Source organism: Pseudorasbora parva, chromosome 8, assembly GCF_024679245.1.
Source record: "Pseudorasbora parva isolate DD20220531a chromosome 8, ASM2467924v1, whole genome shotgun sequence".
NCBI classification, from domain to species: domain Eukaryota; kingdom Metazoa; phylum Chordata; class Actinopteri; order Cypriniformes; family Gobionidae; genus Pseudorasbora; species Pseudorasbora parva.
The window spans coordinates 3,236,306-3,250,769 of NC_090179.1; the positions used below are offsets into that span (position 1 = coordinate 3,236,306).

The 14,464-nt window shown below is 41.5% G+C and overlaps 1 protein-coding gene across 1 annotated transcript in view; it reads left to right on the forward strand.

The window, feature by feature from the left end:
- si:ch1073-280e3.1 (complement factor B) overlaps positions 1 to 14,464 on the forward strand; it is a 75,012-nt gene that overhangs the window by 39,373 nt on the left and 21,175 nt on the right. The window contains exons 10-16 of the mRNA XM_067449941.1: positions 5,163 to 5,267; positions 7,566 to 7,703; positions 7,861 to 7,967; positions 8,059 to 8,188; positions 8,449 to 8,596; positions 13,788 to 13,864; positions 14,003 to 14,094. Of these exons, the coding sequence (XP_067306042.1) occupies positions 5,163 to 5,267; positions 7,566 to 7,703; positions 7,861 to 7,967; positions 8,059 to 8,188; positions 8,449 to 8,596; positions 13,788 to 13,864; positions 14,003 to 14,094 (797 nt within the window). The remainder of the gene's footprint in view (positions 1 to 5,162; positions 5,268 to 7,565; positions 7,704 to 7,860; positions 7,968 to 8,058; positions 8,189 to 8,448; positions 8,597 to 13,787; positions 13,865 to 14,002; positions 14,095 to 14,464) is intronic.

Here is a 14,464-nt window from a genome sequence, read left to right on the forward strand (position 1 = left end):
AGACCCACATCAAGATGTTTGGTCTGGAAACTCACCATTGACAGGGCTCAATCCGAGGGGCGGATAAACGGTTGTCTTTCAAACTCCCTCTGTACGCGATAGGATAGAGCTACAACCAACCAGAGCAACGAAGGTGAAACAGAGCTTGTATCCGGTTGGCAAAACTCTGAACACATCTTCCCATCTTAAGGATGACTTCAGTGTCGTTCTTTGTTCTTTTCTCAGAGAAAAGCTTAACTCCAAGTCTTCCAGAGTCGTGGTCAAAGCTGATTCGAAAGACCGCCGTTCACCAGCTTCTGTGTTTACAAGAAGCACGCAAACGCAACTCGGCCAACGTCATTATGGCCCTGCCCACCGACTCTATACACAATGTGATTGGCACGGCAAGAGTTTGGCGTTTAAAGCTCAGAAGGGTATTGAGAGTTGCTAGACGACACTCGCGGGCAGATTAGATTTGCTGCCGCTAGGGTGCGTCTAGATTTCTAGGCTAGGAAAAATGTTCAAGGTGTCTGAATAGGTTTTGGTTTGGCCTGGAAAGAGTTTGGCGTTTACAGCTCAGAAGGGTATTGAAAGTGTCTAATTTAACAAGTATTCATTACACAGGTGCCCAACAGACAGTTGAATGCGTGTTACCTAAAGAAAATCTTCATGCTGTCAGCAATGACACCACATGGAAGAGAACTATCACAAAACCTGATAAAGCAAATATTTTATTTACACCAGAAAGGTGAAGACTACAAGAAGTTCAGCAAAGCTTTACTTATTGTAACATTGGACATTGGTACATGATTGGATGTGATGGTGCCTATGTATGTCTCAACAACAAGTGGGACACAACCATGAGGTGGAATGGAATTTATTGGATATTTCAAACTTTTTTAACAAATTAAAAACGTCTTGGTTACGTATGTAACCTTAGTTCCCTGAATAGGGAACGAGACGCTGCGTCACCGCTGCGGGAACGCCTCTGCGTGATTGCGTCCTGAAGCACGTATGCAACCAACCAATGAGATGACGGAATGTCATAGGCGGGTGACGTCATTGACCCGGAAACTATAAAGGACCCGTGAACACAAACACAAACTAGCTTCGAAAAGCCTGAAGCAAGCGCTCACGGGCACACGGGGAGTATGACCGGGTGACACAGCGTCTCGTTCCCTATTCAGGGAACTAAGGTTACATACGTAACCGAGACGTTCCCGTTTCAAGGGAACTCAAGCTGTCCCCACTGCTGTGGGAACAACAATACCCACGTCCCCATACGAGCCGGATGCCGGTCCACCATTGGCTAATGAACGAGCACCCGTGCCCCAGGGGTGGCGTTGAGGTCAAGCTCGTAGAATCTCACAAAAGTGTGCCGCGAGGACCACCCTGCCGCATCACAGACTTCACTCAGGGAGGCCCCTGATAACAAAGCTTTAGAAGCCGCCATACTCCTAGTAGAGTGGGCCCTTAGGACAAAAGGCCTGCAGTATTACCGGCCCTACAACATTAGTAGGGACTTTAGGAATATAACCCGGTCTGGGAAATAAGAAAGCCTTAGCCATACCGGGCGCAAATTCCAAGCACGAGGGAGCCACAGAAAGTGCTTGAATGTCTCCAATTCTCTTTAGAGACAAAATTGCCAGCAAAAACACAGCTTTAAGAGTTAAAAACTTCTCATGAACTTCTTCAATTGGCTCAAAAAGTGCCAAAGAAAGACCTTGTAAAACAGTGGTTAAGTCCCATGCTGGCACCCTGGTGCGAACCGGAGGCCTAAGTCTCAAAGTGCCACGAAGGAAACGAGTAATAAGCGGATGTTGCCCCAATGAAACACCACTCAGAGGCATGTGGTACACTGCTAGGGCCGCCACATATACCTTTACCGTGGAGGGAGCTAATCCTGTAGAAAATCTTTCCTGCAGAAAGTCCAGCACTGCACCCACAAGGCAGTTAACTGGGTCCAACCGGTGATTTCTACACCAAGAAGTGAAGAGTTTCCACTTCAAGACATACAATTTCCTTGTGGAGGGAGCTCTAGACTGTAGAATGGTCTCCACAACCTCAGTTGAGAGACCTGAGCTCATTAGCTGGGCCCCCTCAGAGCCCACAGTTTCCACAGCTCCGGGCGAGGGTGCAAAATTGTCCCCTTCGTCTGAGAGAGTAGGTCCACCCTGATCGGAATCTCCATGGGAGAGCCGTCCAGGAGAGATACTAGGTCCGAGAACCAAACTCGGCCCGGCCAGAACGGGGCCACTAGTAATAGACGGACCCCGTCCTGCCGCACCCATGGTGGTCGAATCCCACACGACCCCCAGATAAGTAGTTCTCTGAGATGGCAAAAGAACACTCTTCTTGGGGTTCAATCTCGGCCCCAGCTTTCTCATGTGAGCAAGAACAACATCTCGATGTTGAACCGCTAAATGTGCTGACTGCGCTAAAATCAACCAGTCATCAATGTAATTGAGAATTCGGATCCCCTGCATACGCAGAGGAACCAGAGCTGCGTCTACACACTTTGTGAAGGTGCGGGGTGACACACCTAGGCCAAACGGAAGAACCCGATATTGGTACGCTTCTCCCCCGAAAGCGAACCTCAGGAACTTCCTGTGCTGTGGAAGGATGGATACAAGGAAATATGCGTCTTTTAGATCTATCGTGACAAGCCAGTCCTCGGACCTGATCTGTGACACGATCTGTTTGAGTGTAAGCATCTTGAAACTGAGTTTCGCTACCGCTCGATTCAGAACACGCAGATCTAAAATGGGCCGCAGCCCTCCATCCTTTTTTGGCACAATGAAGTACCGGCTGTAAAACCCCAACTACCTGCTGGGAGGAGAAACCCTTTCTATAGCCCCCTTTTGCAAAAGAGTCTGTACTTCTAGAGACATAACCAGAGCCTGCTCGCATCCCACCACTGTGGGCAGAACCCAATTGAAACTGGGTGGACAACACCTGAACTGGATGGCAAACCCCTTTCTTATAATACGCAGGGTACCTACTAAATCTACTAAGGGTACCAGCCTCTCAAGGCTGGCCTCTGATGTACTCTGCACAGCGAGCGCAGCGCCCTGAAGCGGCGAACCGGCAGGGAACGACTGGCCCAACTGTACTAAGACCCTCGTGGGAGGGCGCAAGCCATCCTCGAATGATTTGCGAGGGCTCTCTGCGCCCTGGCATTGCCGCGGTGTTAGCAGATCGACCCTGTGAGGGCACCGAAGGGAGGCGGGCACCGTATGCTGAGGTGAACACCGCCTGCCTCCGAAGGGGACCACCCTCACGACCCTGACTCCCATGGCGTCAGAACCTTTTCGACGCAGCCTTCTTAGAGATAATGACGGTCCTCAGATCCGCCTTACCCTTCGAAGACTGCGCCTGAGAGCGTCGTCCCCCGCCCCACCCCTTTTGTGGAGGGGTACGGGTGGCAACGCTCTGTTTTTGTTGCTCTCGGTGTGAGGAGCTCGTACTCGGTTTCTGCTGCTCCCGCCCAGCAGCAGCAGAAGTCTGGGGTTTACGAGGTAGAAACTGCTGGAGCGCCACAGACTGTTCTTGGCCTCCTGAAGCTCTTATCTTTCTCCTTGATATCAGTGAGGTTCAGCCACAAGTGCCTCTCTGTGGCCACCAGGGTTGCCATAGAACGGCCAACAGATCTGGCCGTCTACTTGGTGGCACGGAGAGCAAGATCGGCTGAAGACCAGAGCTCTCTAATGACATCAGCTCCGATCTCCTCACTTTCCCCCAGATCTTTTAGCAGGTCAGCTTGGTATGCCTGCACTATAGCCATAGTGTGCAAGCATGCCGCAGCCTGACCTGCTGCCGAGTACGCTTTGCCCACCAAAGCCGATGTAGCTCTCAATGGCTTGGTGGGCAATGTCGGGGCTTTGATGGATGATGCTGATTCGGGAGAGAGAGAGAGAGAGAGATCGCTCGCAAGCGTCTCCTCCACCCTCGGGATCAACCCATATCCATGTTTTTTCAGCCCAACTATATTGCTATAGGTCAATGTTTATGGGCTGAAAATCCTGGATGAGACCGGGTGATTCTACGACCTCGACACCTCAGTGTAAGCAGGTAAACATAATGCGATCATCCCAGCTACTTCCTTAAATACCCATGTGGGTAGGTGGAGTTACGCATGCAAATCTCGCATGCCCATGGCATTGGCACTGCCATTGGGCGTTTTCTAAGAGCTCGAAGATGATTGGCTTAGGCGAAACCCCCATTCGTCAGTCACTGACGTTACGTCTCCGTTTCCTCCTCAGGGAACGAGGGTTATACACGTAACCGAGACGTTCCCCATACTAAAGTGTTACCATATATATATATATATATATATATATATATATATATATATATATGGTAACACTTTAGTATGGAAGTATGGAGTATATATATATATATATATATATATATATATATATTTCTTGTAAATGCGGCAGTCTATGCAGTGCTTCTCAACCCATGCAGGTTTAATAGTAGTTTTTGAGGCTCTTCCAGAAACAGAGCTCATACATTTGTCGGCTACATACTGTGTCATTAAAGATGCCTGATTTTGAAAAATAACCATTTCATTTAAATGTAAGAAAGGAATTAAAGAAATGAAAAACAATCATTTTTTTTATATATATTTACTTTTTCCTCAATGATGTACAGTATGTGGCTGACAAATGTGACATGTTGTAACTACTGTGTCTGATAAGTATATGCCTTTAAAAAAAAAAAAAAAAAAAAAAAATATATATATATATATATATATATATATATATATATATATATATATATATATATATATATATATATATATATATATATATATATATATATATATATATATATATATATATATATTCCATAATTTACTAATTATCATGTCATTTTAAACCTGTACTTTCTTATGGGGAACATTAAAAAAGTATTTTTGGACATTTTCAAAAATATATTCCACAAATTATGCATAAAAAATAAATGAATGAAAATAAAAATAAAAAATTCATTTTAAGTAAACGATATTACATTACATATAAAATTACTGTGCACGCCCTCAATTTTCCTAAATATGAGCTCATCTTTATTGCAGATACTGTATTTAAAAAAAGTAATAGTCAGTATTTTAATCTCAAAATTTGTGATACATTTTAAAGCTCATTAAATGATGTACTCATTTTGTTTTTGTGTATATCCAGGTCACTCAAATATGGGACCCAAACCGCAAACCATTTTAGATAAGATCCGGAACTTACTTGGCTACAAACCCAGCAGTGTTGATCACACACAAGAGGAGCTCCTGGGTTCGTCTCATAAATGTTTACCCTATCCTAACCCTGTTTTCCTCTCATGTAATAATTGCTCAAATTTAAGTTTATTTCGAATGATTGCAACAAATTTCTTGTTTTCTGAAGAGGTTTCACCACTCATGCTCTCATGTGTTTAAATAGTAATTATAATACTACAAGTTGGACCTTAACAATTTACAGTGTATTTTGGTAAACCTTACCTTAGAGGTCAGTGTGGGTGTATTTTTTCAGTCCAATTCCCACAATATTCTGTCCTGCTCCCATCCACTTCTTCAAAAAGTATATTAGAATTTGTCCGCTTACGCCTGCAAAATTCACATTATTTTTCTACTACCACCCAGAAAAACCAGCACGTATACATCAACATGGATATTTAATTTCTGCTTCCATAGTATTCTGTCTTACTCCAGTGCCATTTTTGGACAATACCAGCAACACTTGTGACATCAAGGGGTCAAATCAGTAACGTTTATTTTTGCATTTTGTGCACATGCCTTCATCAGGGCTAAACGATTACAGGTGTGTGTACATACTCAATCAACTCTATGTAAAGTCACAGTTAGTATAATTGTCTTTTTTTTGTGCTTGAAAACATACCTGAAAAAAACGCTTTTTTTTCTTTTTCTTTTTTTACAAATATAAACATTTCAGTCTCCTCCACTAACCAATATGTAAGATGTAAATAAAATAAGCATGTATGATTGTAATACGTAAAACGTATGTAAACAGAGATTTTGTTACAAAAGTGCTCTGGTAAACATGCTGTGCATGTGTGCAAGCTATTTTTCAATCCAACTGAGAAGATAGTTATATTCACATGCTTAATTTTTTTCCCATTGATCAGATTATTCAAGGATTACACCACCGAAATTCAAAATTTAATTCGGATCAATCTTAAAGGGGAGGTGAAATGCTGTTTCATGCATACTGAGCTGTTTACACTGTTAAAGACTTGGATTCCCATCCTAAACATAGACAAAGTTTCAAAAACTAATGTTGGACGTTTGATGGAGTATTTCTGTGTCAAAAATACTCCTTCCGGTTTCTCACAAGTTTCGGCGAGTTTTTTTCGAGTATGGGTCTATTTGACGTTAATAAGAGCGGAAGGTCCTTGTATGGGCCGTACGGGCTCTTCTCCCGGTAGGGTGCGCGCGCGCGTGACTAGAGCACGCTGTAAACAGTCTCTCAGCTGCAGATCCAGTCGTCCGTGAACGGCGCCGCGCTCCACTTTATTCCTATGGGTGACGTCGAGCGACTTCAGCGCTTCAGCACAGCATTCCGGGAAGGCAGCGCTGCATTTGAACCGATTTGAACGCAGAAATGACGGGAAGCTTGACAACATCGTTTCAGTTGCGTCTCAAAATGGATTTACACGCCACTGCTGTCACAGGACTTTACCAAATCATACCAAAGAAATGTGTTTCTGACGGAGCGGTCCCAGCGATAAAGCTTCGACGGTGAGTTAACTTAAACTGCTTCAAATGTCTCTGCTAGTGGCTACCGTCGCATGAGTAAACATCAGTAAACGACACGATCGCGTGCTTCGTCATTCAAATGCGCTAACGGTTACTCCATTGTTGTTCTGTGTATAACGTTACAGTATGCTTGCTACTTCTAAGGTCTAGTCGCATACAATAGTCCATAAACCGAATCATGTCCTCATACACTGCGAGTAAACACACAGAAATGTGGAGAGGCCATTAAATACAGTAACTTACATACCACAGAGACGGACGTCCTGCTGTTGCCGTTTCTCCTGTTCAATTTATTTCTCCCTCAGATTTGATTGTGGATCATTATCTGTATTAGCTGAGATAGATGGGCTTCTCCACGCTTGAGGACGTCACCGCTTTGCGCGCTTGTCATTCTTTAGCTCCGCCCACTCGATACGCCTCCAGGCGCTCGGTTTTTTCCGGAAAGACTCGGTACAGCCTATATTTCTTTTATAAATATGATAAAACTAAAGACTTTTCGGAGATATGAAGGATGCAATACTACTCTATAGGTACTCAAGATTGACATGAGATTGACTGAAACTGAGTGTTTCACCCCCCCTTTAATCAAATTAGTTTATGTATTTACATGAAGGCTTTTCAATCCAATTGAGCAATAAATCTGATCAACAGATTATTTGAGAGCATGTGAATGTAAGTAGTGTAAAACACCCAGTTTATCTTACATTATTTTATTTAGTGTATATTATGTGTGGCTGTGTGGCTGTAAGATGTTAGAAAATCCAGCCTAATTTTTTTTGTTAGTTTTTTACCAGTTGTGTGCATTTATGTTTCACAGATGTGTATGTTTTTGCTGTCGGAGAAGAAGTTAACAGGAAAGATCTCACAAGCATTGCCTCTTCCAAGAAAGATGAGCAGCATCTTTTTGTTTTGAAGGACTATAGCCAGCTTGGAAATGTGTTCAACCTAATGATCAGTAAGTAATTCGATATCAGGTCCCTCAGTGGAAGTCATTGTCCAGAGACTCCTGACAATCAATATGTTTATTTTCAGTTTCAACCTAAATATATTCTCTCAAGATACATTGTTCCAAATTAGCTTCACTAATAATAGTGCCTTACTGTGTAAATCAGGTGATTCTGCTGTGACTAAGTGTGGAGTGGCACAAGAGGAGCAGGAAACCACTGACCCAATGTCGAAAAACACTTACACCAGACCTTGGCACGTCAATCTTGTCTGGGTTGGTAAATTCATATCAATAGTTTAACATTTTAATAAATATTTAGATTACTTCTATAAAATTATATAAATATAAAAAAAATTTCATCCAGGGTGCTAAAATATGCAGAGGGTCTATAGTGACTAAGAGCATGGTATTGACAGCTGCACACTGCTTAATAAAGCTGAATGCAGATGAATCTGTATCACTGGCCAGTGCTTCTGACATAATAGTTCGCCATGGTAAGAATTGTGTTTTTTTCATACTTATTTATGGAATAAATCAAGGCAACTAATGTTACTTGAGAGATAATCTCTTATAATGTCAGCAAAATGTCAAAGCCAATTTGAAAAAAGTTTAAATAAATATATATTTTGAATAATGTGCAATGATGAATTAGACCAAGAACAGTAAATTGGGTCAACTTAGAATTTATGTTGATTTTATCCTGCCATACACAGGCTCTAAACTACATTTACTACCCTTCAATTTTCTTACAAAGGTGATGGTGAAGTTAAAGCCATGGAGTTGATTCTTCATCCACTGTTTAATGTGAAAGGCCTTAAGGACAAGAATGTAAATGAGTTTTATGATTACGACATTGCTCTGGTTAGGATGAAGGAAAATGTAACATTATCTTTGAAGGCAAGGTAAGATTCAACTTTCCTTTTCCTTGCATATACAGTATATTTAGATGTTTGCAGCATTAAAACCTGTGCATGTGGGATGCTCCTGTAGAGAGAAAAAAAAAATGCTTGTGTACACTTACTGTTTAAAGAAAATACTGTTATTTCACAGCATGTTTAACAATGTAGTGTACAATAATACAGTAGTGTAGTGTGAGTCCCCCTGTGGTCAATAATTTTATCCCTTAAAACTCATCTTTGATCACCAATGATGATATATTTAAACATTTTTCCTTTGAAAATTCTTCGTGCCTTAAAAAAGCTTGAATGTAACTCTACACCAACTTTACTTATTTAGTATAGGGGGATTCATGAATATGCAAATTAACTCTGCCTTTACTAACTCGCACAAACTCAGTCGGCAGACTTCCAGCATCCAGGTGAGTAAGTAAGGCACGTCCAGGAGCTACTCCGTAAATTTTATTTATTTTCAATAATCACAAATGTTGTATTCTTAATACTTTTAGAAAATGGCCCTCATTTATCAGTCGTGCATAGAAACGGGCGTATATGTTGTCGTAAGATTATGCTTACACTCCTCTCACCGCCTGATTTATAAACCTGTGCGCACCTCTGCAATCCAGGTGTACGCAATACCTGCCCTTGATAAATGCGGCGGCTGAAACCAATCGTCATTAGAATAACACGCCCCTATATATTCAAGTCTCCGCCTCCCCCACGCCCTCATTTTACGCCATGGACACGGAAGACGGCAAAGAAGCCAAACTTCTACGATGTGGAGATCGGGCGCTTCTCAATCTAGTGGACTAGTGAGATGATTGAGACGCGCCCATCTAGACCATCACCAGGGAAGTGGAAAAAAACGAAATTGTTTTATTTGGGAGTTTAAAGAGTGGGATTAAAGGCACCCCCCCCCCCCCCCAAAAAAAATATATGGACCCAAATTACGAGTACTGTTAATAGTGTGGAGGTTGATAAGTGCACTCCAGCAGTTTAAATAGCTGTTTGGATGATAAATTACCATCACAATGCATTATTTTACAGCACATGTTTTGAAACAATTAGCATTTAAAAGGGGGGTGAAACATTCAGTTTCAGTCAATCTCGAGTACCTATAGAGTAGTATTGCATCCTTCATATCTCCCAAAAGTCTTTAGTTTTATTATATTTATAAAAGAAATATGGGCTGTACCGAGTCTTTCCGGAAAAAAATGAGCGCCTGGAGGCGTATCGTGTGGGCGGAGCTAAAGAATGATGCGCGCAAAGTGGTGAAGCGTGGAGAAACCCATGTCTATCGCTTGGATTCAGCTAATACATATATGATCCAGAATCACATTCTGAGGCTGAAATAAATTGAACAGGAGAAACAGCAGCAGCAGGACGTCCGTCTCTGTGGTATGGACTGTATTTAGTGGCCTGTCAACATTTGTGTGTGTTTACTCGCAGTTTATGAGGACATGATTCGGTTTATGGACTATTGTATGCGACTAAACCTTAGCAGTAGCAAGCAAAACGTTTTTTCACATCAGACTAGTGTAACGTTATACATAGAACAACAATGGAGTCCGTTAGCACATTTGAATGACGAAGCACGCGATCGTGTCGTTTACTGATGTTGTCGTGGCAAATTCTAAGTTCTAACTTGTCTCTAACTTTTTAAAGAAAAATCTATCAGAGTTGAAGTTCCAGGTCTCAGAAGAAATTAACTTTATTGTATGAACAACAAAGTGAGATGCCAGCTGAACATCTGACCATCTCTTCCTCAGCTCACACTTTTATACAGTTCTAGCTCAAGGTTTCATGGGAGGTGCCTTTACTCCCTATTTTACTACAGTTGTTCTATTCATAAACTTATCTAGTCTTCTTTGTAATGGTGGCCGACTGCCACTAGTTTCTCTTTCTCATCCATTGGGCACCATTCTTTTTACAGTCAACTCATGGTTTTTCCACAATTATATAAATACAATGTATCATATTTGTCTGTGGGCCTTTCCCGCCTTCCCAGTACATGACAGTTTCCCAGCGCTTCTCACCCATTCTCCCTTGCAACTAATGTAACAACTCCTGTTTCTCACACTTTGATGTTTCTTACAAGCGGCAGACCATGGTTTCTTGGTGCCCAGCTGAGGCCAGCTTATACTGCAGCTAAGGCCTAGTGAGGCCTACTAAGGCCTAATAAAAATGAATTTCTTCTACAATGTTTACTCACGCGACGATAGCCGACAGCACAGACATTTGAAGCAGTTTTACTCACCGGCTGCTTCCAAAGCAGGACCGAACCTTTATCGCTGGGACCGCTCCGTCAAAAACACACTTCTTTGGTATGATTTGGTGAAGTCCTGACAGCAGTGACCGTGGAGATCCATTTTCCAATGCGACTGAAGCGATGCTGTGAAGCTTCTCGTCATTTCTGCGTTCAAATCGGTTCAAATGCAGCGCTGCCTTCCCGGAATGCTGTGCTGAAGCGTTGAAGTCGCTCGACGTCACCCATAGGAATAAAGTGGAGCGCGGCGCGGACTATAACGACGAGTGAATCTGCAGCTGAGCGAGTGTTTATGGGCGTGCATTTCCTCTCTCGCTCTAGTCACGCGCGCGCACCCTACCGGGAGAAGAGCCCGTACGGCCCATACAAGGACCTTCCGCTCTATCGACGTCAAGCCGACCCATACTCGAAAAAAACTCTCAGAGACTTGTGAGAAACCGGAAGGAGTATTTTTGACACAGAAATACTCCATCAAACGTCCAACATTAGTTTTTGAAACTTTGTATATGTTTAGGATGGGAATCCAAGTCTTTAACAGTGTAAAAAGCTCAGTATGCATGAAACAGCATCCCCCCCCCCTTTAATTTCGTATCATGGCACATGTATTGGGGTGTACGATAGCGATGATGATGTGATGTGGAGTAGCCTACCATTCATTCACATCAATAATTGCCTGACAATTTGTAAGATTCTTTTTATTATTATTATGATTTTTATTATTAATGACACTTATTGTTATTTTGAAGAAGAATGCCATTATTATTTATTTTATTATTATTATTTAAAAGAAGAATAATGTAATTTTTATTATTTTGTCAGTCTGAATTATTCAGTCCCAGTCCGTGCGCAGCTGCCGGGCAGGCTCGCAACTGGAGGAATACATGCCTCAAATGCTTTGGTAGCCTATAGTCACACAAATTAAACATTGAATACGTTGCACAAAAATAAACACTGAAGTTTATAATTACTATGTTGTTGTTTTTTACAGTGGGTCATAATATAGCATATTTTTGTCAGTGCGTTTTGTGGTGTTAGGAATAGTTTTTCTGTGCATTTTCGCACTAACTCAAATGTGCGTACACCACCTCCTGAGCTGGCGGAGGATTTGAGCGTGCCATACGCCGAATCCATATTGATCAATCTCAAAGTCACCGTGGGTTTGGGTGTACGCAATGTGTACGCTGGAAATTTGGTGAACGCACTTTTGATAAATGAGGGCCAATGTCTTCAACGCTAGAGAACATTCAAATGCTTTCTGGAGCATGTTATTTTCATTGCTATGCCTAAATCTAACCGTGATTCACCTGCTCCGGGTGAAGTTGACGACACTGGCAACATGGCTACGGCTGCTTCGGGGTTAACGGCAGCTCTTTTAAAAGAGATGCTTACCACAACAATTCTTAAGGAAATTGTGTCACTAAGGTCTGAGTTTCTCGCTGCGCTTCTAAAAGTGCCCTTCAAGCTACTATTTCCAGTCATGGCTCCAAAATTAAAGAGGTTGAAGCCTGGATGAACAGCGTGGACGAAAGACTTCACATTTTAGAAAGCAAATGTCAGTCCCTGGAAAGAGATAATGAGGAAGTGGATGATCTGGAAAACCACTTGTGCAAAACAATCTTTTTATATTAGGAACCCCTTAGCATGTTGAAATGTCAAAACCCTCTCAACTTCATGGCATCGTTCTTTGCAGAACCTTTCGGGGATAAACTACCTCAGATGTCAGAGATTGAGTTTGCCCCTTGCACCCAAACGGCGCACCACAGAGACCTATGATTGTACGCTTTCTTTGTGTCGGGACCAGGGAAGAAATTTTACAATTGTCAAGTGAGAATGGACAATTGCGCTACAAGAAATCCAAGATTTGGATCTTTCCTGATTTCTCTGCGGAACTCAAGAAAGGGCAGGATCAGTTTAAATGAGAAGGTGGAATTACATGAAGCCGGTGTCAAATTCAGGAGGCTGTATCCCTGCAGACTTCTCAAGGGATTTCCCTCCATCTTTTGATGACATGAGAGATGTTTTGAGCTTCATTCAATTGGAAAGAATTTACATTAAAGGGCCACATTGGTATATTTTTTGGGGATCATTTAATATTTTTTTTTGTCTAGAATGTTCACTAAGATGTCATTACGACAGTGGCTTGAATCTCTTCAGAAGTGTGTGATTATATGTGTAGACAATATTTTGTTTCCCGATTCTCCTGTATCAGTGTCCTGTTATTATTGTAAAAGTTAAATAAACAGATTTAAAAACAAAAAGAAATTCAGACGACTTATTTACTGAGGTAAACACTGCACAATGGCGCTCTTTACAATGACAGACACATAATGGAAATTAATATAATTTAACCTTTTGCTTGACTACATTGATCAACAGCTAATAATGTCTTGCTAATGTCTCCCTTCTAAAAATCAGCATCTTTAGAAACACTTTTGAGCAACTTAGAATATCAGTAGATAAAGGCATATAGTTTATCACCACATTGTAATATACATTATATGCTTAATTCACCCGCTATATTGCTAAATCTACGATTTTTCATCAACTGAAAAATATATCAGGATTACCTGACCTCTCTTGAGTCTCCCCTGCTTCAGAGAATAATTAATGATATGCTAAAACCTGATGGCACGTTGACTTGATTGGTTACAAAGCAGTTTGTAATTTAAAGCATATATTTTATATAATAAAAACAACAACATAGACATACAGTATACACACAATTAAAAACTTGATTTTCACCACAGGGGGACATTAAAAAGTGTATCTTAAATGTGTGCTATAAATAAATAGCTGTTGGGATAGTATTCTCAGTTAAAACAGAGTAGAGGCTTGGACAGAAAACAGTATTCAATACGTCATGGCTTAACAAGCAGACTGCCATGTCCTGTCTTGCCAATTAATGTATTGCATCTACAACTTTCTACACAGGCCCATTTGTTTGCCTTGTACCAAATCATCAAACCGGGCTCTAAGAATGAATCCAGACTCTACATGTGACGAGCACAGTGAGTATCCATACAATTCAACATATTGCTGTTTTATTAGGAAGACATTTATTGTGAATAACAACAAAAATCCAAACATATTCAAACCCATAATACAAAATAATTCTGATAAAAATTGATGTTTGTCTGCATGACCAGAGAGATCCCTTGTCCATCTGGAAGAGACTCCAGCTAACTTCATCAGACAGGGAACTCGTCGATCAGACACCCACATTCATAGTGGTGCAAAAGTGAGTGCTGTCCTTTCAAAATGACAACACTTTAATATTTGCTCTGCCTATTAGATGATGCAGTGTAGATGAGTCAGAAAACAACAAGGAGGAAAGAGGGGGGAACAGGGTCAGAAAAGGGTCAAAACGGAAAGCTCCCAGAGGAAAGGAAAATTAAACATGGGATCTCCTTCTCAACTCTCATCTTTCTCCTAGATAGAAATGAGATTAAGTGAATATCAAATTGAGACATAAGGCTAAGTCTCCTGCTTCTTACATGTTTCTCCTGAGACAAAAAATGACATTCTCTCATGTTTATCTCCTCTAAAGTTTCATAAGAGATCTCAGCTACATCACTCACTGTGCTCAGATTATTCTCCTTAACCAGAGA